Below are 24,797 nucleotides of genomic sequence, written 5' to 3'. Positions count from 1 at the left end.
TTAATGTTTTGTGCACTCAGTGTGTATTTGCTGTCTCTCTCTTTCTCTCATTCTCTCTCTATATGTCTCTCTCCTCTCCTCCTCTCCTCTCCTCTCCTCTCCTCTTCCCCTTCCTCTCCTCTCTCCTAGAGATTGCTGGGCCTGCCTACCTGGGTTCTATTGGATGACGACATCAGGATGTTTTTCTACCAGACTGAGTCAGACAGTCAGCACCAACCACGAGCCCTGCGTCGCCTCCGGCCCCCTACACGTAGGGTGTAAGCTATCATTTAGTTTTACCGCTCTAATTACGCTGGTAACCAGTTTATAACAGCAGTAAGGCACCTCAGGGGGTTTGTAGTATATGGGCTAAGGGCTGTATCCAGGCACTCCGTGTTGTGTCATGCTAAGAACAGCTTTTAGCCGTGGTATATTGGCCGTATACCACACCCCTTTGGGCCTTATTGCTTAAATATAATACCACAGTAATACTGTTTCAACGTGTCACTACTGCTGCTACTTCCTGTAACTCTGGGACTCTTTAGCAGTCAGCTACTACTCCCCCAAAACAACTTGCTCCCTCCATACTTCTTTTATAACGTTGACTCATTCAGAGTTCACTGCACCACAGTCTCACATGAATAGAACTCTTACTTCTTCCACTTCCTGGGCACCACCCGTGACTAAGACTGCTTGACCTCTGAACCGCCTTCACTTAGCCCTGTAACAGAGAGTTGTTGGCCACTGTAGTTTCCTCTAATGTTCACTTCTCTGATGTGTTGCTCGCTCTTGTCACGGGGTTGAGTCCCAAATGGCACCCTATTCCCTATATAGTGCACTACTTTTGACCAGGGCGCATAGTGCACTATTTAGGGAATAGGGTGCTGTTTGGGATGTTGTCAGAGTTCCCCGTTAGGAGATGTGGTAACTAAGGACATGTTATGTGCTAATTAGGGACTCTCTCAACAGGAAGTGATGTAAACTAGGACTCTCTCTATTTCCTCTTTGGACTGACCTCACTCACCGCAGGGTTTTTCACATTTTCTAAACGGTCATCTCTGACAGTACGATGAAATGTTAAAACTCCCTTTCTATTTCTCGCTCCCCCCCTCTCTCTCTCCCCTCTCCCCCTCTCCCCCTCTCCCTCTCCCCTCTCCCCCTCTCTCCCTCTCCCCTCTCTCTCTCTCTCTCTCCCCCCTCTCTCTCTCCCCCTCTCCCCCTCTATCTCTCTCCCCCTCTCTCTCTCTCCCCCTCTCTCTCTCTCTCCATCCCCCCCTCTCTCTCCCTCCCCCTCTCCCTCCCCCTCTCGCTCTCTCCCTCCCCCTCTCTCCCTCCCCCTCTCTCTCTCCCTCCCCCTCCCCCTCTCTCTCTCTCCCTCCCCCTTTCTCTCCCTCCCCCTCTCGCTCTCTCCCTCCGCCCCCTCTCTCTCTCTCCCTCCCCTCTCTCTCTCTCTCTCTCTCTCTCTCTCTCTCTCTCTCTCTCTCTCTCCTCTCCCCCCTTTCTCTCCCTCCCCCCTCTCGCTCTCTCCCTCCCCCTCTCGCTCTCTCCCTCCCCCTCTCGCTCTCTCCCTCCCCCTCCCCCCCTCTCTCTTTCTCTCCTCCCCCTCTCGCTCTCTCCCTCCCCCTCTCTCTCTCCCTCCCCCTCTCTCTCCCCTCCCCCTCTCCCCCTCTCTCTCCCTCCCCTCTCTCTCTCTCTCTCTCTCTCCTCTCCCCCTCTCTCCCCCTCTATCTCTCTCCCCCTCTCTCTCTCTCCCCCTCTCTCTCTCTCTCCCTCCCCCTCTCTCTCCCTCCCCCTCTCCCTCCCCCTCTCGCTCTCTCCCTCCCCTCTCTCCCTCCCCCTCTCTCTCTCCCTCCCCCTCCCCCTCTCTCTCTCTCCCTCCCCCCTTTCTCTCCCTCCCCCTCTCGCTCTCTCCCTCCCCCTCTCTCTCTCTCCCTCCCTCTCTCTCTCTCTCTCTCTCTCTCCCTCCCCCTTTCTCTCCCTCCCCCTCTCGCTCTCTCCCTCCCCCTCTCGCTCTCTCCCTCCCCCTCTCCCCCTCTCTCTTTCTCTCCCTCCCCCTCTCGCTCTCTCCCTCCCCCTCTCTCTCTCCCTCCCCCTCTCTCTCTCCCTCCCCCTCTCCCCCCTCTCTCTCCCTCCCCCTCTCTCTCTCTCTCTCTCTCTCTCCAGGAAGACAGTCAAAACCAACCAGACAGATGTCTTCTCCTCCCCCAGAGCTGAGGTAGGGATGCAGTACTTCTCTTTTTTCCTCTTAACCCTCTGTTTCGATCTATCTATCTATCTATCTATCTATCTATCTATCTATCTATCTATCTATCTATCTATCTATCCATCGAGCTGAGGTAGGCCTTACAGTACTGTAAAACTGTTGCTTTGGTTACGGTCTTCACGCTTACCCACACAACCCAAACACTGTCAGGATAACGCAACATGTTGCCATAACCACCACATAAACAAGCAACCATGTAACATTGTGATCAATGACAGTTAGCATGTTGTTTGAAGTAACCACAGTACAGGGTCATATGAAGGACAGCCCCTCCCCACACACAACACACAATCAGGTGGGAATTACACAAAACATTGTAGATATACATCAACATACACTACTGGTCCAAAGTTTTAGAACACCTACTCATTCAAGGGTTTTTCTTTATTTTTACTATTTTCTACCTTGTAGAATAATAGTGAAGACATGAAAACTATGAAATAACACATTGAATCATGTTGTAACCAAAAAAAGTGTTAAACAAATCAAAATATATTTTGAAATAGCCGACCCTTTGCCTTGATGACAGCTTTGCACACTCTTGGCATTCTCTCAACCAGCTTTATGAGGTAGTCACCTGGAATCCATTTCAATTAACATGTGTACCTTATTAAAAGTTCATTTGTGGAATTTCTTTGCTTCTTAATGCATTTGAGCCAATCACTGGTGTTGTGACAAGGTAGCCCAAATAAATGAGTAACAGACACATCTCAACATCAACTGTTCAGAGGAGACTGTGTGAATAAGACCTTCATTGTCAAATTGCTGCAAAGAAACCACTACTAAAGGACACAAATCATAAGAAGAGACTTGCTTGGACCAAGAAACACGAGCAACAGACATTAGATGGGTGTAAATGTGTCCTTTGGTCTGGAGTCTAAATTGGAGATTTTTGGTTCCAACCGCTGTGTCTTTGTGAGATGTGGTGTGGGTGAACGGATGATCTCTGCATGTGTATTTCCCACCGTAAAGCATGGAGGAGGTGGTGTTATGGTGTGGGGGTGAACGGATGATCTCTGCATGTGTATTTCCCACCGTAAAGCCTGGAGGAGGAGGTGTTATGGTGTGGGGGTGAACGGATGATCTCTGCATGTGTATTTCCCACCGTAAAGCCTGGAGGAGGAGGTGTTATGGTGTGGGGGTGAACGGATGATCTCTGCATGTGTATTTCCCACCGTAAAGCATGGAGGAGGTGGTGTTATGGTGTGGGGGTGCTTTGCTGGTAACACTGCCTGTGATTTATTTAGAATTCAAGCACACTTAACCAGCATGTTTACCACAGCATTCTGCAGCGATACGCCATCCCCATTTGATTTGGGTTTAGAGGGACTATCATTTGTTTTTCAACAGGACAATGACCCAACACACCTCCAGGTTGTGGAAGGGCTATTTTACCAAGAAGGAGAGTGATGGAGTTCTGCATCAGATAACCTGGCCTCCATAAATTCCCCGACCTCCAACAAATTGAGATGGTTTGGGATGAGTCAGAAAAGCCAACAAGTGCTCAGCATAAGTGGGAACTTGTTTAGAGTGTGTGTGTGTGAGGGTGGGGATAGGTTAGTGGGTGTGTTTGGGTGAACTTGTTGTGTGTGTGTGTGTGTGTGTGTGTGTGTGTGTGTGTGTGTGTGTGTGTGTGTGTGTGTGTGTGTGTGTGTGTGTGTGTGTGTGTGTGTGTGTGTGTGTGTGTGTGTGTGTGTGTGTGTGTGTGTGTGTGTGTGTGTGTGTGTGTGGGTGGGGATAGGTTAGTGAGTGTGTGTGTGTCTCGAGGACCTGGTCTAAAGTGGCCGTCAGTGGTCGTTTGAAATCCTTGCAGAGAAAATGGCTTTTAGCCTTTACACACAATCTCTGTTAGAAGAGTTAACCCCCCCCCACACACACACACACACACAGATTCCATAATGTCAGTAAAGACCGTTATGACAGTGGGAGGATGACTCTCTTCTGGACTGTAGGTTATATACAGCCGGGTCACACAAGATCCACTGCCAAATTAGACGTCCATCCAGGTTTAGCAGGACGGAAAGAAAAATCTGACTTCAAAATTGTCCACTAGGGGCAATGGTGAGCGCTATTATCATCAAGTTGTCTTGGGTTTTGCTATGGCGTTGTGGGCGGGGATGGCGGACGGGCGGCTCCGAGGGTCACGTGTTCAATCCGAGTGATAGGACCTTGTTTATTTATTTTAGTTTTAACCCCTTAACCCTTAACCTTTAACCCTATCCTTTAACCATTGGGAATTATTGCCTAAACTTAACTTTCAAAATTTGACATTTATGGACAAGGGTTTGGATGTCTACAGTAAGACTGTGAGAGCTTGTTGTTTAAATAAGGTGTGTGAGTGTGTGTCGTATCACTCAGTTTTAAAGCTTCACTAACCACAGTTAAAGGAGACCAGTACTTTAGCTTGGGACATGGTCTGACGTACTGCATCTCTCACACACATATTCTCTCCACTCCCCTCTGTCACACACACACACACACACACACACACACACACACACACACACACACACACACACACACACACACACACACACACACACACACACACACACACACACACACACACACACACACACACACACACACACACACACACACACACACACACACACACACACACACACACATTCTCCCCTCCCTCTCTGTCACACACACCTCATTCTCCCCTCCTCTCTCTGTCACACACAGTACAGAGAACCGTAAACTCACAGTCCTGTCTGCCCACACCATAGTTATTATAGTTTACCCATCCCTCTCAGCACTGCGCGTGTGTGTGGTTGAGTGCTTCAGACTGTTATCTGCGTTTGGTCATGTGAACTGAAGTGTCCATTAGATGTAATCTAAACTATGGTCAATGACCCGACGTGGGGATGGATGGCACTAATCACACATTTGACTTGTGTTGTCCAGTTTAGCGTTAGCGCTACAGGCAATGAGCCATAGGGATGCGCTAGCTAATGTTAGCGTTGTTACCCAGTCGAGGCGATGGGCCATAGGGATGCGCTAGCTAATGTTAGCGTTGTTACCCAGTCGAGGCGATGGGCCATAGGGATGCACTAGTAGCTAGCGTTAGCTATGCCAGTCGTAGTCAGAGTAAGAAGGTGAGAAAGTGGTGAGGTTTGTCTTTTGTCTTTGACAGTGCAAAAGATGACAGAGGGAGAGAGTTGTGTTCAGGTGTAGTCATGTCTGTGGCACAGTTTGGTTATTAACTATTTAAGTGTGGACGGGACAGTACACACACACACACACACACACACACACACACACACACACACACACACACACACACACACACACACACACACACACACACACACACACACACACACACACACACACACACACACACACACACACACACACACACACACACACACACACACACCAACCAGGTGCCCTCCTCCTCAAGGGCACCATTTATATCCTCCCATGATCCTTCACTTCACCCAAGCCAACCATGAAGTGGGTCATCCAATTAAAACAAAACAGAAAAACTCCCTCCCAATTGGCTAGCTGTGTTAAACGAGCTGAATGCATTCATTAAGTTATGGGTCGTTAAGAGTGTAATTGGAATGTGTGACTCCTCCCATTGGTGAGGTGACCCTAGGGCCATAGCTATATTGTTAGATCAGGTTTTAATCAGTCCCTCCTGTTCTCCATGTGTCTATATCTAGACTAGGTGCACTACTTTAGACCAGGGCCCATAAGGCAGGTCTATATGTGTCTATAGTTAGATTAGATGCACTACTTTAGACCAGGGCCCATAAGGCACCCTAGATCTCCATGACTCTATAGTTAGACCACTAGGTCTAGTCTGACACTATCCCCCTGGCCCCTTAACCCTAGAGCCATGACTCTATAGTTAGACCACTAGGTCTAGTCTGACACTATCCCCCTGTCTCCTTAACCCTAGAACCATGACTCTATAGTTAGACCACTAGGTCTAGTCTGACACTATCCCCCTGGCCCCTTAGGCAGGTCTATATGTGTCTATAGTTGGATTAGGTGCACTACTTTAGACCAGGGCCCATAAGGCAGGTCTATAAATCAAATAAAATCAAATCAATTTTTTTTTGTCACATACACATGGTTAGCAGATGTTAATGCGAGTGTAGCGAAATGCTTGTGCTTCTAGTTCCGACAATGCAGTGATAACCAACAAGTAATCTAACTAACAATTCCAAAACTACTGTCTTATACACAGTGTAAGGGGATAAGGAATATGTACATAAGGATATATGAATGAGTGTGTGTCTATATATGTGTCTATAGTTGGATTAGGTGCACTACTTTAGACCAGGGCCCATAAGGCAGGTCTATATGTGATACTCTGACAGTACTTTTGTCGACCCCCTAAAAATACTTCACAAGTTCAGGTCTCTGTCGTCCTCGACTCCGTCTGACCAGAAATACCAAGGGGGAAGGGGTGAGTGAGGTAGAGAAAGAGGGGGAAGGGGTGAGTGAGGTAGAGAGAGAGGGGGAAGGGGTGAGGGAGGGGGAAGGGGTGAGACAGAAAAGGGGAGCGGAAAAGATTAGAAAGAGAAGGGAAAGATGGAGAAAGAGTAGTGATATCAAATCAAATTTTATTTGTCACATACACATGGTTAGCAGATGTTAATGGTCACATACACATGGTTAGCAGATGTTAATGGTCTCATACACATGGTTAGCAGATGTTAATGGTCACATACACATGGTTAGCAGATGTTAATGGTCACATACACATGGTTAGCAGATGTTAATGGTCACATACACATGGTTAGCAGATGTTAATGGTCTCATACACATGGTTAGCAGATGTTAATGGTCACATACACATGGTTAGCAGATGTTAATTCACATACACATGGTCACATACACATGGTTAGCAGATGTTAATGGTCACATACACATGGTTAGCAGATGTTAATGGTCACATACACATGGTTAGCAGATGTTAATGGTCACATACACATGGTTAGCAGATGTTAATGGTCTCATACACATGGTTAGCAGATGTTAATGGTCACATACACATGGTTAGCAGATGTTAATGGTCACATACACATGGTTAGCAGATGTTAATGGTCACATACACATGGTTAGCAGATGTTAATGGTCACATACACATGGTTAGCAGATGTTAATGGTCACATACACATGGTTAGCAGATGTTAATGGTCACATACACATGGTTAGCAGATGTTAATGGTCACATGCAGATGTTAATGGTCACATACACATGGTTAGCAGATGTTAATGCGAGTGTAGTGAAATGCTTGTGCGTCTCGTTCCGACCATGCAGTAATATCTACCAAGCAATCTAACCTAACAATTTCACAACAACTACCTTATACACACAAGTGTAAAGGAATGAATAAGAATATGTACATATAAATATATGGATGAGTGATGGCTGAACGGCAAGATGCAGTAGATGGTATAGAATACAGTATATACATATGAGATGAGTAATGTAGGTTATTTAAACATATAAAGTGGCCTTGTTTAAAGTGGCTAGTGGTATATTTATTACATCAATTTTTCCATTATTAAAGTGGCTGGAGTTGAGTCAGTATGTTGGCAGCAGCCACTCTATGTTAGTGATGGCTGTTTAATAGTCTTTGAGATCGAAGCTGTTTTTCAGTCTCTCAGTCCCAGCTTTGATGCACCTGTACTGACCTCACCTTCTGGATGGTAGTGGTGTGAACAGGCAGTGGCTCGGGTGGTTGTTGTCCTTGATGATCTTTTTGTCCTTCCTGTGACATCGGGTGGTGTAGGTGTCCTGGAGGGCAGGGAGTTTGCCCCCGGTGATGTATTGTGCAGACCTCACTACCCTCTGGAGAGCCTTCCGGTTATGGGCAGAGCAGTTGTCGTTCCAGGCGGTGATACAGCCCCACAGGATGCTCTCGATTGTGCATCTGTAAAAGTTTGGGTGTTTTTGGTGACAAGCCTGTTGCGCTTTCTTCACCACGCTGTCTGTGTAGGTGGACCATTTCAGTTTGTCTGTGATGTGTACGCAGAGGAACTTCAAATTTTCCACCCTCTCCACTACTGTCCCGTCCATGTGGATAGGGGGCTGCTCCCACTGCTGTTTCCTGAAGTCCACGATCATCTCCTTAGTTTTGTTGTCATTGAGTGTGAGGTTATTTTCCTGACACCACACTCTGAGGGCCCTCACCTCCTCCCTGTAGGCCGTCTTGTTGTTGTTGGTAATCAAGCCTACCACTGTAGTGTTGTCTGCAAACTTGATGATTGAGTTGGAGGCGTGCATGGCCACGCAGTCATGGGTGAACAGGGAGTACAGGAGAGGGCTTAGAACGCACCCTTGTGGGGACCCACTGTTGAAGATCAGCGGGGTGGAGATGTTGTTACCTACCCTCACCATCTGGGGGCGGCCCATCAGAAAGTCCAGTACCCAGTTGCACAGGGCGGGGTCGAGACCCAGGGTTTCAAGAGTTTGGAGGTTACTATGGTGTTAAATGCTGAACTGTAGTCAATGAACAGCATTCTTACATAGGTATTCCTCTTGTCCAGATGGGTTAGGGCAGTGTGATGGCGATTGCGTCGTCTGTGGACCTATTTGGGCGGTAAGCAAATTGGAGTGGGTCTAGGGTGTCAGGTAAGGTGGAGGTGATATGGTCCTTGACTAGTCTCTCAAAGCACTTCATGATGACGGAAGTGAGTGCTATGGGGCGATAGTCATTTAGCTCAGTTACCTTAGCTTTCTAGGGAACAGGAACAATGGTGGCCCTCTTGAAGCATGTGGGAACAGCAAACTGGGATAAGGATTGATTGAATATGTCCGTAAACACACCAGCCAGCTGGTCTGCGCATGCTCGGAGGACTCAGCTGGGGATGCCGTCTGGGCCTGCAACCTTGCGAGGGTTAACACGTTTAAATGTTTTCCTCACATTGGCCGCGGTGAAGAAGAGCCCGCAGGTTTTGGTAGCGGGCCATGTCAGTGACACTGTATTGTCCTCAAAGCGAGCAAAGCAGTTGTTTAGTTTGTCTGGGAGCAAGACATTGTGGTCCGCGACGGGGCTGGTTTTTCTTTTGTAGTCCGTGATTGACTGTAGACTGTAGGATGGAGTGATAGAAAGAGAGCTGGAGAGAGAGAAAGGGAAACAACTAACGAGGGTGTGTTTGTGTGAGTGAGTGTGAGAGGGCACTAAGGAGATTCCTATCTCAACTTTTTCCATACCCTGTGTTTATTGGGAGAGAATGTTGCTTATCCAGCCAGGTTGTTCAAGATTGACTTTGAAGTTGGGCTTCTATCCATGTCCTGAGGACGTTGGGAAATGCCTTCAAAACGGGTCACTAGGGGAAACGAGCACTTGAGCATCAAGTCATCTCATGACTCTGGATCAGATGGGGAAAGGGGGATACCTAGTCAGTTGTCCAACTGAATGCCTTCAACTGAAATGTGTCTTCCTCATTTAACCCAACCCCTCTGAATCAGAAAGGTGCAGGGGGCTGCCTTAATCGACATCCACGTCTTCGGCTCCCAGTGGGTTAACTGCCTTGTTCAGGGGCAAAACGACAGATTTTTACCTTGTCAGCTCGGGATTCGATCCAGCAACCTTTTGGTTACTGGCCCAACGCTCTAACCACTGGAAGGTTGCGTGTTCAATCCCGGTGGGGGGGTTCTAACCCCATCCCAAACCTTAACCCTTACCGTAAACATTTAGAATGAGTGACTGAATTTAACCCTTACCTTAACCATTTAGAATGAGTGACTGAATTTAACCCTTACCTTAACCATTTAGAATGAGTGACTGAATTTAACCCTTACCTTAACCATTTAGAATGAGTGACTGAATTTAACCCTTACATTAACCATTTAGAATGAGTGACTGAATTTAACCCTTACCTTAACCATTTAGAATGAGTCACACACACAGCAACACAAACACTTTAAATGACATTAAGCCTTGCAGTAACTTTGACATCGTTAAACAATACATTTTTGGTGTACTGCATTCTAAACAGCAGGATCTGGGTAGTGTGTGTCTGAATTGTCTGCACAATCGTGTCAGTAACCATTCTCAGGGTCTGGGTGTACTGAATTTAAACACGCTGGGTACTGCACAATCGTGTCAGTGTGTGTTCTCAGGGTCTGGGTAGTGTGTGTGTGTGCACGCTGTTGTCTGCACAATCGTGTCAGTGTGTGTTCTCAGGGTCTGGGTAGTGTGTGTCTGCTGCACGCTGTTGTCTGCACAACGCGTGTCTGCAGTGTCAGTGTGTTCTCAGGGTCTGGGTAGTGTGTGTGTGTGCACGCTGTTGTCTGCACAATCGTGTCAGTGTGTGTTCTCAGGGTCTGGGTAGTGTGTGTCTGCACGCTGTTGTCTGCACAATCGTGTCAGTGTGTGTTCTCAGGGTCTGGGTAATCTGCTGCTGTAACATACTGCCTCAATTAAACTAGCCCTCACACGTACACACACACACACACACACACACACACACACACACACACACACACACACACACACACACACACACACACACACACACACACACACACACACACACACACACACACACACACACACACACACACACACACACACACACACACACACACACACACACACACACACACACTAGTGATTTGGCATGTCTCTAGGATCACTCAGATTATAATGAATTGGTGCACCAATTGTCAGGTTATCAGGCATCGCATACACTGATGTCCAAAAGTAAGGGGACACCTGCTCGTTGAACATCTCATTCCAAAATCATGGGCATTAATATGGAGATGGTCTCCCCTTTCCTATTACAGCAGCCTCCACTCTTCTGGGAAGGCTTTCCAATAGATGTTAGAACATTGCTGAGGGGACTTGCTTCCATTCAGCCAAAAGAGCATTAGTTCAGTCGGGCACTGATGTTGGGTGATTTAAGCATTTTTTGTATATAAAGTGTATGTACAGTACTCCAGGGTGCAAAACTGACCCAAGATCAGCATCTAAGGGAATGTTACCCTACACCAGGGTAGACAACCCTGTTCCTGGAGTGACACAGGTACTGCAGGATTGGGTTCCAACTAGGCACCACATCCTACAAACTGACCAACTGAGTTAAATGTAAAAACATGAAGGGCCTGTAGCACAACAAGGTGTCCCTGGGCTGCTCCAGATACCACTCACTGTACAACAGTAGCTATTATACTATACTACAGGGTTTATCTCACCCCCCCACACACACACATACACTGCTCCTCACACTCCCACTGCTTCAACATCTCTTAACACCCTCCCTCTCACTCTCTCACTCTCTCACTCTCTCACTCTCTCACTCACTCACTCACTCACTCACTCACTCACTCACTCACTCACTCACTCACTCACTCACTCACTCACTCACTCACTCACTCACTCCTCTCTTTCTCTCTCTACCTCTCTCTCTCTTCGCTTTCTCTCTCTTTTGCTTTCTCTCTCTTCTCTCGGTCTCTCGGTCTCTCGGTCTCTCTGTCTCTCTCTCTCTGTCTCTCTCTGTCTCTGTCTCTGTCTCTCTCTCTGTCTCTCTCTCTCTCTCTCTCTCTCTCTCTCTCTCTCTCTCTCTCTCTCTCTCTCTCTCTCTCTCTCTCTCTCTCTCTCTCTCTCTCTCTCTCCATCTCCATCTGTAGTTGTCCTCTTTGTCTTGATATCATCTGTCTCTCTGTCCTTCTCTCTCTCTCTTTGTCTTGTCTCTCTCTCTCTCTCTCTCTTCTCCATCTCCATCTGTAGTTGTCCTCTTTGTCTTGATATCATCTGTCTCTGTGTCCTTCACTCTCCTCCTGTTCACCTCTAATCCACCCCTTCAGCAATGTGCAATGTGTGTGTCCACATGCAGGCATGTGTGTGTGTCCTTCTTATCTGTAATAGGTTTGTTTATTACCTGTCCCCAGATGCCCTGTTAGCGCAGTACAGCAGTAATACTAATGTAGGAACACACACACACACACACCACACACCACACACCACACACACACACACACACACACACCACACACCACACACACACACACAAAATACATTAGTATTGTTAATGTAGGATGAAAGAGCTGAAGGTGTGGTCACTCTATGTTACTACCATCATTAAACAGGAGATGAACTACTCTTTATGTTACTACCATCATTAAACAGGTGATGAACTACTCTTTATGTTACTAACCATCATTAAACTACTCTTTATGTTACTACCATCATTAAACTACTCTTTGTTACTAACCATCATTAAACTACTCTTTATGTTACTAACATCATTAAACTACTCTTTATGTTACTACCATCATTAAACTACTCTTTATGTTACTACCATCATTAAACTACTCTTTGTGTTACTAAGCATCATTAAACTACTCTTTGTGTTACTAAGCATCATTAAACAGGTGATTAACTACTCTTTATGTTACTACCATCATTAAACTACTCTTTGTGTTACTAAGCATCATTAAACAGGTGATTAACTACTCTTTATGTTACTACCATCATTAAACTACTCTTTATGTTACTACCATTATTAAACTACTCTTTATGTTACTAAGCATCATTAAACAGGTGATTAACTACTCTTTATGTTACTAACCATCATTAAACAGGTGATGAACTACTCTTTATGTTACTAACCATCATTAAACTACTCTTTATGTTACTAACCATCATTAAACTACTCTTTATGTTACTAACCATCATTAAACTACTCTTTATGTTACTACCATCATTAAACTACTCTTTATGTTACTACCATCATTAAACAGGAGATTAACTACTCTTTATGTTACTAACCATCATTAAACTACTCTTTATGTTACTACCATCATTAAACAGGTGATTAACTACTCTTTATGGTACTATCATCATTAAACAGGTGATTAACTACTCTTTATGTTACTACCATCATTAAACTACTCTTTGTGTTACTAAGCATCATTAAACAGGTGTTTAACTACTCTTTATGTTACTACCATCATTAAACTACTCTTTGTGTTACTAAGCATCATTAAACAGGTGTTTAACTACTCTTTATGTTACTAACCATCATTAAACTACTCTTTATGTTACTAACCATCATTAAACTACTCTTTATGTTACTAACCATCATTAAACTACTCTTTATGTTACTAACCATCATTAAACTACTCTTTATGTTACTAACCATCATTAAACTACTCTTTATGTTACTAACCATCATTAAACTACTCTTTATGTTACTACCATCATTAAACAGGTGATTAACTACTCTTTATGGTACTATCATCATTAAACAGGTGATTAACTACTCTTTATGTTACTACCATCATTAAACTACTCTTTGTGTTACTAAGCATCATTAAACAGGTGTTTAACTACTCTTTATGTTACTACCATCATTAAACAGGTGATTAACTACTCTTTATGTTACTACCATCATTAAACTACTCTTTATGTTACTACCATCATTAAACAGGTGATTAACTACTCTTTATGTTACTACCATCATTAAACTACTCTTTATGTTACTACCATCATTAAACAGGTGATTAACTACTCTTTATGTTACTACCATCATTAAACAGGTGATTAACTACTCTTTATGTTACTACCATCATTAAACAGGTGTTTAACTACTCTTTATGTTACTACCATCATTAAACTACTCTTTATGTTACTACCATCATTAAACAGGTGATTAACTACTCTTTATGTTACTACCATCATTAAACAGGTGATTAACTACTCTTTATGTTACTACCATCATTAAACAGGTGATTAACTACTCTTTATGTTACTACCATCATTAAACAGGTGATTAACTACTCTTTATGTTACTACCATCATTAAACTACTCTTTATGTTACTACCATCATTAAACAGGTGATTAACTACTCTTTATGTTACTACCATCATTAAACAGGTGATTAACTACTCTTTATGTTACTACCATCATTAAACAGGTGATTAACTACTCTTTATGTTACTACCATCATTAAACAGGTGATTAACTACTCTTTATGTTACTACCATCATTAAACTACTCTTTATGTTACTACCATCATTAAACTACTCTTTATGTTACTACCATCATTAAACAGGTGATTAACTACTCTTTATGTTACTACCATCATTAAACTACTCTTTATGTTACTACCATCATTAAACAGGTGATTAACTACTCTTTATGTTACTACCATCATTAAACAGGTGATTAACTACTCTTTATGTTACTACCATCATTAAACAGGTGATTAACTACTCTTTATGTTACTACCATCATTAAACAGGTGATTAACTACTCTTTATGTTACTACCATCATTAAACAGGTGATTAACTACTCTTTATGTTACTACCATCATTAAACAGGTGATTAACTACTCTTTATGTTACTACCATCATTAAACAGGTGATTAACTACTCTTTATGTTACTACCATCATTAAACAGGTGATTAACTACTCTTTATGTTACTACCATCATTAAACAGGTGATTAACTACTCTTTATGTTACTACCATCATTAAACTACTCTTTATGTTACTACCATCATTAAACAGGTGATTAACTACTCTTTATGTTACTACCATCATTAAACAGGTGATTAACTACTCTTTATGTTACTACCATCATTAAACTACTCTTTATGTTACTACCATCATTAAACTACTCTTTATGTTACTACCATCATTAAACTACTCTTTATGTTACTACCATCATTAAACAGGTGATTAACTACTCTTTATGTTACTACCATCATTAAACAGGTGATTAACTACTCTTTATGTTACTACCATCATTAAACTACTCTTTATGTTACTACCATCATTAAACAGGTGATTAACTACTCTTTATGTTACTACCATCATTAAACAGGTGATTAACTACTCTTTATGTTACTACCATCATTAAACTACTCTTTATGTTACTACCATCATTAAACAGGTGATTAACTACTCTTTATGTTACTACCATCATTAAACAGGTGATTAACTACTCTTTATGTTACTACCATCATTAAACAGGTGATTAACTACTCTTTATGTTACTACCATCATTAAACTACTCTTTATGTTACTACCATCATTAAACAGGTGATTAACTACTCTTTATGTTACTACCATCATTAAACAGGTGATTAACTACTCTTTATGTTACTACCATCATTAAACAGGTGATTAACTACTCTTTATGTTACTACCATCATTAAACAGGTGATTAACTACTCTTTATGTTACTACCATCATTAAACAGGTGATTAACTACTCTTTATGTTACTACCATCATTAAACAGGTGATTAACTACTCTTTATGTTACTACCATCATTAAACAGGTGATTAACTACTCTTTATGTTACTACCATCATTAAACAGGTGATTAACTACTCTTTATGTTACTACCATCATTAAACAGGTGATTAACTACTCTTTATGTTACTACCATCATTAAACAGGTGATTAACTACTCTTTATGTTACTACCATCATTAAACAGGTGTTTAACTACTCTTTATGTTACTACCATCATTAAACAGGTGTTTAACTACTCTTTATGTTACTACCATCATTAAACAGGTGATTAACTACTCTTTATGTTACTACCATCATTAAACAGGTGATTAACTACTCTTTATGTTACTACCATCATTAAACAGGTGATTAACTACTCTTTATGTTACTACCATCATTAAACTACTCTTTATGTTACTACCATCATTAAACTAGGTTTATTAACCATCATTAAACATTGATTAACTACTCTTTATGTTACTACCATCATTAAACAGGTGATTAACTACTCTTTATGTTACTACCATCATTAAACTACTCTTTATGTTACTACCATCATTAAACAGGTGATTAACTACTCTTTATGTTACTACCATCATTAAACAGGTGATTAACTACTCTTTATGTTACTACCATCATTAAACTACTCTTTATGTTACTACCATCATTAAACAGGTGATTAACTACTCTTTATGTTACTACCATCGTTAAACAGGTGATTAACTACTCTTTATGTTACTACCATCATTAAACAGGTGATTAACTACTCTTTATGTTACTACCATCATTAAACTACTCTTTATGTTACTACCATCATTAAACAGGTGATTAACTACTCTTTATGTTACTACCATCGTTAAACAGGTGATTAACTACTCTTTATGTTACTACCATCATTAAACAGGTGATTAACTACTCTTTATGTTACTACCATCATTAAACTACTCTTTATGTTACTAAATCAAATCAAATCAAATTTTATTTGTCACATACACATGGTTAGCAGATGTTAATGCCATCATGTAAACATGATTAACTGCTTCTAGTTACTACAATGCAGTGATAACCAACAAGTAATCTAACTAACAATTCCAAAACTACTGTCTTATACACAGTGTAAGGGGATAAGGAACATGTACATATTAGGATATATGAATGAGTGATGGTACAGAGCAGCATACAGTAGATGGTATCGAGTACAGTATATTAAACATATGAGATGAGTGTGTAGACAAAGTAAACAAAGTGGCATCATTAAACAGGCTAGTGATACATGTGTTACATAAGGATGCAGTCGATGTTACTACCATCAGTATATACATATGTATATGAGATGAATAATGTAGGGTAAGTAACATTATATAAAGCATTGTTTAAAGTGGCTAGTGATATATTTACATCAATTCCCATTATTAAAATGGCTGGAGTTGGGTCAGTGTCAATGACAGTGTGTTGGCAGCAGCCACTCAATGTTAGTGGTGGCTATTTAACAGTCTGATGGCCTTGAGATTAAACTGTTTTTCAGTCTCTCGGTCCCAGCTTTGATGCACCTGTAAACTGACCTCGCCTTTGGATGATAGCGGGGTGAACAGGCAGTGGTTCGGGTGGTTGATGTCCTTGATGATCTTTATGGCCTTCCTGTAACAACGGGTGGTGTAGGTGTCCTGGAGGGCAGGTAGTTTGCCCCCGGTGATTAACTACTGTGCAGTCCTCACTACCCTCTGGAGAGCCTTACGGTTGAGGGCAGAGCATTAAACCGATACCAGGCGGTGATACTAGCCATCATTAAACAGGATTAACTCTCGATTGTGCATCTGTAGAAGTTTGTGAGTGCTTTTGGTGACAAGCCATTTCTTCAGCCTCCTGAGGTTGAATCAGGCGTTAAACTGCGCCTTCTTCACGATCATTAAACTGTCAGTGTGAGTGGACCAATTCAGTTTGTCTGTGATGTGTATGCCATCATTAAAAGGTGATTAACTACCCTCTCCACTACTACTGTTCCATCGATGTGGATATTAAACAGGTGTTAACCTCTGCTGTTTCCTGATTCCACAATCATCTCCTTAGTTTTGTTGAACGTTGAGTGTGAGGTTATTTTCCTGACACCACACTCCAAGGGCCCTCACCTCCTCCCTGTAAACAGCCGATTAACTACTCTTTATTGGTAATCATTAAACTACCACTGTTTGTGTTACCCATCAAAACTTGATGATTGAGTTGGAGGCGTTATGTTACTACGCATTCGTGATTAACAGGGAGTACAGGAGAGGGCTCAGAACGCACCCTTAAACAGGGCCCCGTGTTGAGGATCAGCGGGAGGAGATGTTGTATGCCTACTACCATCATTAAACAGGTGATTAACTACTCAGGAAGTCCAGTACCCATTAAACAGGTCGAGACCCAGGGTTCGAGCTTTATGTTACTAGCATTGGAGGGTACTATGGTGTTGAATGCATTAAACGAGCTGTAGTCGATGAACAGCATTCTCACATATGTATTCCTCTTGTCCAGGTGGGTTAGGCATGTTACTACCATCATGTGCAGTGTGGTTGAGATTGCATCGTCTGTGGACCTATTTTATGTTAGCAAATTGGAGTGGGTCTAGGGTGTCAGGTAGGGTGGAGGTGATATGGTCCTTGACTAGTCTCTCAAAGCACTTCATGATGACGGATTAACTACTCGGTATGTTACTACCATCATTAAACTTTAACTACTTTCTTGGGAACAGGAACAATGGTGGCCCTCTTGAAGCATGTTAAACAGCAGACTGGTATTAGGGATTGATTAAATATGTCCGTAAACACACCGGCCAGCTGGTAAATGCTCGGAGGTGATTAACTACTGCAGCCTTGCGAGGGTTAACACGTTTAAATGTCTTAATCTACCTTTATGCTGCATCATTAAACAGGAGATTAACTGCATGTTTCCATCATTAAACAGGTGTTAACTGGCACTGTATTGTCCTCATTAAACGGGCAAAAAGTTATTTAGTCTGCCTGGGAGCAAGACATCCTGGTCCGTGACTAAACTGGGCTGGATTTCATCTTTAAACCGTGATTGACTGTAGACCCTGCCACATGCCTCTTGTGTCTGAGCCATTGATTAAACAGATTCCACTTTGTCTCTGTTACTGACGCTTAGCTTGTTTGATAGCCTTACGGAGGGATTAACTGCACTGTTTGTATTCAGTCATGTTGCCAGACACCTTGCCCTGATTAAACAGTGGTTCGAGTTACGCGAATGCTGCCATCAATCCACGGTTTCTGGTTAGGGAATGTTTTTATCGTTGCTATGGGAAACATCTTTATGACTACCATCGTTAATGAACTCTCTTTATGCACACCGAATCAGCGTATTAACTACTCTTTATGTCAATATTCCCATCTGTTACCATCATTAAACAGAAACATGTCCCAGTCCACGTGATGGAAGCAGTCTTGGAGTGTAGAGTCAGCATTAAACAGGTGATTAACTGACCAGCGTTACTACCATCATTAAACAGGTGATTAACTACTCTTTATGTTACTACCATCATTAAACAGGTGATTAACTACTCTTTATTAACTCTTTATGTTACTACCATCATTAAACTACTCTTTATGTTACTACCATCATTAAACAGGTGATTAACTACTCTTTATGTTACTACCATCATTAAACAGGTGATTAACTACTCTTTATGTTACTACCATCATTAAACAGGTGATTAACTACTCTTTATGTTACTACCATCATTAAACAGGTGATTAACTACTCTTTATGTTACTACCATCATTAAACAGGTGATTAACTACTCTTTATGTTACTACCATCATTAAACAGGTGATTAACTACTCTTTATGTTACTACCATCATTAAACAGGTGATTAACTACTCTTTATGTTACTACCATCATTAAACAGGTGATTAACTACTCTTTATGTTACTACCATCATTAAACTACTAACTTTATGTTACTACCATCATTAAACAGGTGATTAACTACTCTTTATGTTACTACCATCATTAAACAGGTGATTAACTACTCTTTATGTTACTACCATCATTAAACTACTCTTTTATGTTACTACCATCATTAAACTACTCTTTATGTTACTACCATCATTAAACTACTCTTTATGTTACTACCATCATTAAACAGGTGATTAACTACTCTTTATGTTACTACCATCATTAAACAGGTGATTAACTACTCTTTATGTTACTACCATCATTAAACTATTAACTCTTTTATGTTACTACCATCATTAAACAGGTGATTAACTACTCTTTATGTTACTACCATCATTAAACAGGTGATTAACTACTCTTTATGTTACTACCATCATTAAACAGGTGATTAACTACTCTTTATGTTACTACCATCATTAAACAGGTGATTAACTACTCTTTATGTTACTACCATCATTAAACTATTAACTCTTTATGTTACTACCATCATTAAACAGGTGATTAACTACTCTTTATGTTACTACCATCATTAAACAGGTGATTAACTACTCTTTATGTTACTACCATCATTAAACTGATTAACTCTTTTATGTTACTACCATCATTAAACAGGTGATTAACTACTCTTTATGTTACTACCATCATTAAACAGGTGATTAACTACTCTTTATGTTACTACCATCATTAAACAGGTGATTAACTACTTTTTATGTTACTACCATCATTAAACAGGTGATTAACTACTCTTTATGTTACTACCATCATTAAACAGGTGATTAACTACTCTTTATGTTACTACCATCATTAAACAGGTGATTAACTACTCTTTATGTTACTACCATCATTAAACAGGTGATTAACTACTTTATGTTACTACCATCATTAAACAGGTGATTAACTACTCTTTATGTTACTACCATCATTAAACAGGTGATTAACTACTCTTTATGTTACTACCATCATTAAACAGGTGATTAACTACTCTTTATGTTACTACCATCATTAAACAGGTACTACTTTTATGTTACTACCATCATTAAACAGGTGATTAACTACTCTTTATGTTACTACCATCATTAAACAGGTGATTAACTACTCTTTATGTTACTACCATCATTAAACTTAACTACTTTTATGTTACTACCATCATTAAACAGGTGATTAACTACTCTTTATGTTACTACCATCATTAAACAGGTGATTAACTACTCTTTATGTTACTACCATCATTAAACAGGTGATTAACTACTCTTTATGTTACTACCATCATTAAACTACTCTTTATGTTACTACCATCATTAAACAGGTGATTAACTACTCTTTATGTTACTACCATCATTAAACAGGTGATTAACTACTCTTTATGTTACTACCATCATTAAACAGGTGATTAACTACTCTTTATGTTACTACCATCATTAAACTATTAACTACTTTTATGTTACTACCATCATTAAACAGGTGATTAACTACTCTTTATGTTACTACCATCATTAAACAGGTGATTAACTACTCTTTATGTTACTACCATCATTAAACTATTAACTTTATGTTACTACCATCATTAAACAGGTGATTAACTACTCTTTATGTTACTACCATCATTAAACAGGTGATTAACTACTCTTTATGTTACTACCATCATTAAACAGGTGATTAACTACTCTTTATGTTACTACCATCATTAAACTAACTCTTTATGTTACTACCATCATTAAACAGGTGATTAACTACTCTTTATGTTACTACCATCATTAAACAGGTGATTAACTACTCTTTATGTTACTACCATCATTAAACAGGTGATTAACTACTCTTTATGTTACTACCATCATTAAACTACTCTTTATGTTACTACCATCATTAAACAGGTGATTAACTACTCTTTATGTTACTACCATCATTAAACAGGTGATTAACTACTCTTTATGTTACTACCATCATTAAACAGGTGATTAACTACTCTTTATGTTACTACCATCATTAAACAGGTGATTAACTACTCTTTATGTTACTACCATCATTAAACAGGTGATTAACTACTCTTTATGTTACTACCATCATTAAACAGGTGATTAACTACTCTTTATGTTACTACCATCATTAAACAGGTGATTAACTACTCTTTATGTTACTACCATCATTAAACAGGTGATTAACTACTCTTTATGTTACTACCATCATTAATGATTAACAGGTGATTAACTACTCTTTATGTTACTACCATCATTAAACAGGTGATTAACTACTCTTTATGTTACTACCATCATTAAACAGGTGATTAACTACTCTTTATGTTACTACCATCATTAAACAGGTGATTAACTACTCTTTATGTTACTACCATCATTAAACAGGTGATTAACTACTCTTTATGTTACTACCATCATTAAACAGGTGATTAACTACTTTTATGTTACTACCATCATTAAACAGGTGATTAACTACTCTTTATGTTACTACCATCATTAAACAGGTGATTAACTACTCTTTATGTTACTACCATCATTAAACAGGTGATTAACTACTTTTATGTTACTACCATCATTAAACAGGTGATTAACTACTCTTTATGTTACTACCATCATTAAACATTAACTACTGATTTAAACTGATTAACTACTCTTTATGTTACTACCATCATTAAACAGGTGATTAACTTTTTATGTTACTACCATCATTAAACAGGTGATTAACTACTCTTTATGTTACTACCATCATTAAACAGGTGATTAACTACTCTTTATGTTACTACCATCATTAAACAGGTGATTAACTACTCTTTATGTTACTACCATCATTAAACTGATTAACTACTCTTTATGTTACTACCATCATTAAACAGGTGATTAACTACTCTTTATGTTACTACCATCATTAAACAGGTGATTAACTACTCTTTATGTTACTACCATCATTAAACAGGTGATTAACTACTCTTTATGTTACTACCATCATTAAACTACTACTTTATGTTACTACCATCATTAAACAGGTGATTAACTACTCTTTATGTTACTACCATCATTAAACAGGTGATTAACTACTCTTTATGTTACTACCATCATTAAACAGGTGATTAACTACTTTTATGTTACTACCATCATTAAACAGGTGATTAACTACTCTTTATGTTACTACCATCATTAAACAGGTGATTAACTACTCTTTATGTTACTACCATCATTAAACAGGTGATTAACTACTCTTTATGTTACTACCATCATTAAACAGGTGATTAACTACTCTTTATGTTACTACCATCATTAAACAGGTGATTAACTACTCTTTATGTTACTACCATCATTAAACAGGTGATTAACTACTCTTTATGTTACTACCATCATTAAACAGGTGATTAACTATTAACTACTCTTTATGTTACTACCATCATTAAACAGGTGATTAACTACTCTTTATGTTACTACCATCATTAAACTGATTAACTCTTTATGTTACTACCATCATTAAACAGGTGATTAACTACTCTTTATGTTACTACCATCATTAAACAGGTGATTAACTACTCTTTATGTTACTACCATCATTAAACTATTAACTACTTTTATGTTACTACCATCATTAAACAGGTGATTAACTACTTTTATGTTACTACCATCATTAAACAGGTGATTAACTACTTTTTATGTTACTACCATCATTAAACAGGTGATTAACTACTCTTTATGTTACTACCATCATTAAACAGGTGATTAACTACTCTTTATGTTACTACCATCATTAAACAGGTGATTAACTACTTTTATGTTACTACCATCATTAAACAGGTGATTAACTACTCTTTATGTTACTACCATCATTAAACAGGTGATTAACTACTCTTTATGTTACTACCATCATTAAACAGGTGATTAACTACTCTTTATGTTACTACCATCATTAAACAGGTGATTAACTACTCTTTATGTTACTACCATCATTAAACAGGTGATTAACTACTCTTTATGTTACTACCATCATTAAACAGGTGATTAACTACTTTTATGTTACTACCATCATTAAACAGGTGATTAACTACTCTTTATGTTACTACCATCATTAAACTATTAACTCTTTTATGTTACTACCATCATTAAACAGGTGATTAACTACTCTTTATGTTACTACCATCATTAAACAGGTGATTAACTACTCTTTATGTTACTACCATCATTAAACATTAAACAGGTGATTAACTACTCTTTATGTTACTACCATCATTAAACAGGTGATTAACTACTCTTTATGTTACTACCATCATTAAACTGATTAACTCTTTATGTTACTACCATCATTAAACAGGTGATTAACTACTCTTTATGTTACTACCATCATTAAACAGGTGATTAACTACTCTTTATGTTACTACCATCATTAAACTATTAACTCTTTATGTTACTACCATCATTAAACAGGTGATTAACTACTCTTTATGTTACTACCATCATTAAACAGGTGATTAACTACTCTTTATGTTACTACCATCATTAAACAGGTGATTAACTTTTTATGTTACTACCATCATTAAACAGGTGATTAACTACTCTTTATGTTACTACCATCATTAAACAGGTGATTAACTACTCTTTATGTTACTACCATCATTAAACAGGTGATTAACTACTCTTTATGTTACTACCATCATTAAACTGATTAACTACTTTTATGTTACTACCATCATTAAACAGGTGATTAACTACTCTTTATGTTACTACCATCATTAAACAGGTGATTAACTACTCTTTATGTTACTACCATCATTAAACTAGGTGATTAACTACCATCATGTTAAACATCATTAAACTACTCTTTATGTTACTACCATCATTAAACAGGTGATTAACTACTCTTTATGTTACTACCATCATTAAACAGGTGATTAACTACTCTTTATGTTACTACCATCATTAAACTACTCTTTATGTTACTACCATCATTAAACAGGTGATTAACTACTCTTTATGTTACTACCATCATTAAACAGGTGATTAACTACTCTTTATGTTACTACCATCATTAAACAGGTGATTAACTACTCTTTATGTTACTACCATCATTAAACTACTCTTTATGTTACTACCATCATTAAACAGGTGATTAACTACTCTTTATGTTACTACCATCATTAAACAGGTGATTAACTACTCTTTATGTTACTACCATCATTAAACAGGTGATTAACTACTCTTTATGTTACTACCATCATTAAACTGATTAACTACTCTTTATGTTACTACCATCATTAAACAGGTGATTAACTACTCTTTATGTTACTACCATCATTAAACAGGTGATTAACTACTCTTTATGTTACTACCATCATTAAACAGGTGATTAACTACTCTTTATGTTACTACCATCATTAAAAACAGGTGATTAACTA

At 39.5% G+C, this 24,797-nt stretch overlaps 2 protein-coding genes across 2 annotated transcripts in view; one reads left to right on the top strand and one right to left on the bottom strand.

The window, feature by feature from the left end:
• ncf4 (neutrophil cytosolic factor 4) overlaps positions 1-24,797 on the top strand; it is a 76,980-nt gene that overhangs the window by 17,039 nt on the left and 35,144 nt on the right. The window contains exons 5-6 of the mRNA XM_046336077.1: positions 130-257; positions 2,143-2,194. Coding sequence (XP_046192033.1) covers positions 130-257; positions 2,143-2,194 — 180 coding nt within the window. The remainder of the gene's footprint in view (positions 1-129; positions 258-2,142; positions 2,195-24,797) is intronic.
• LOC124020802 (parvalbumin alpha) overlaps positions 1-24,797 on the bottom strand; it is a 74,121-nt gene that overhangs the window by 46,677 nt on the left and 2,647 nt on the right. The window lies entirely within an intron of this gene.

This window comes from Oncorhynchus gorbuscha, unplaced genomic scaffold (assembly GCF_021184085.1).
Source record: "Oncorhynchus gorbuscha isolate QuinsamMale2020 ecotype Even-year unplaced genomic scaffold, OgorEven_v1.0 Un_scaffold_915, whole genome shotgun sequence".
Taxonomy (NCBI): domain Eukaryota; kingdom Metazoa; phylum Chordata; class Actinopteri; order Salmoniformes; family Salmonidae; genus Oncorhynchus; species Oncorhynchus gorbuscha.
The sequence above is the reverse complement of the archived record's forward strand: the minus strand, read 5'-3'. Positions and strand labels throughout refer to the sequence as shown.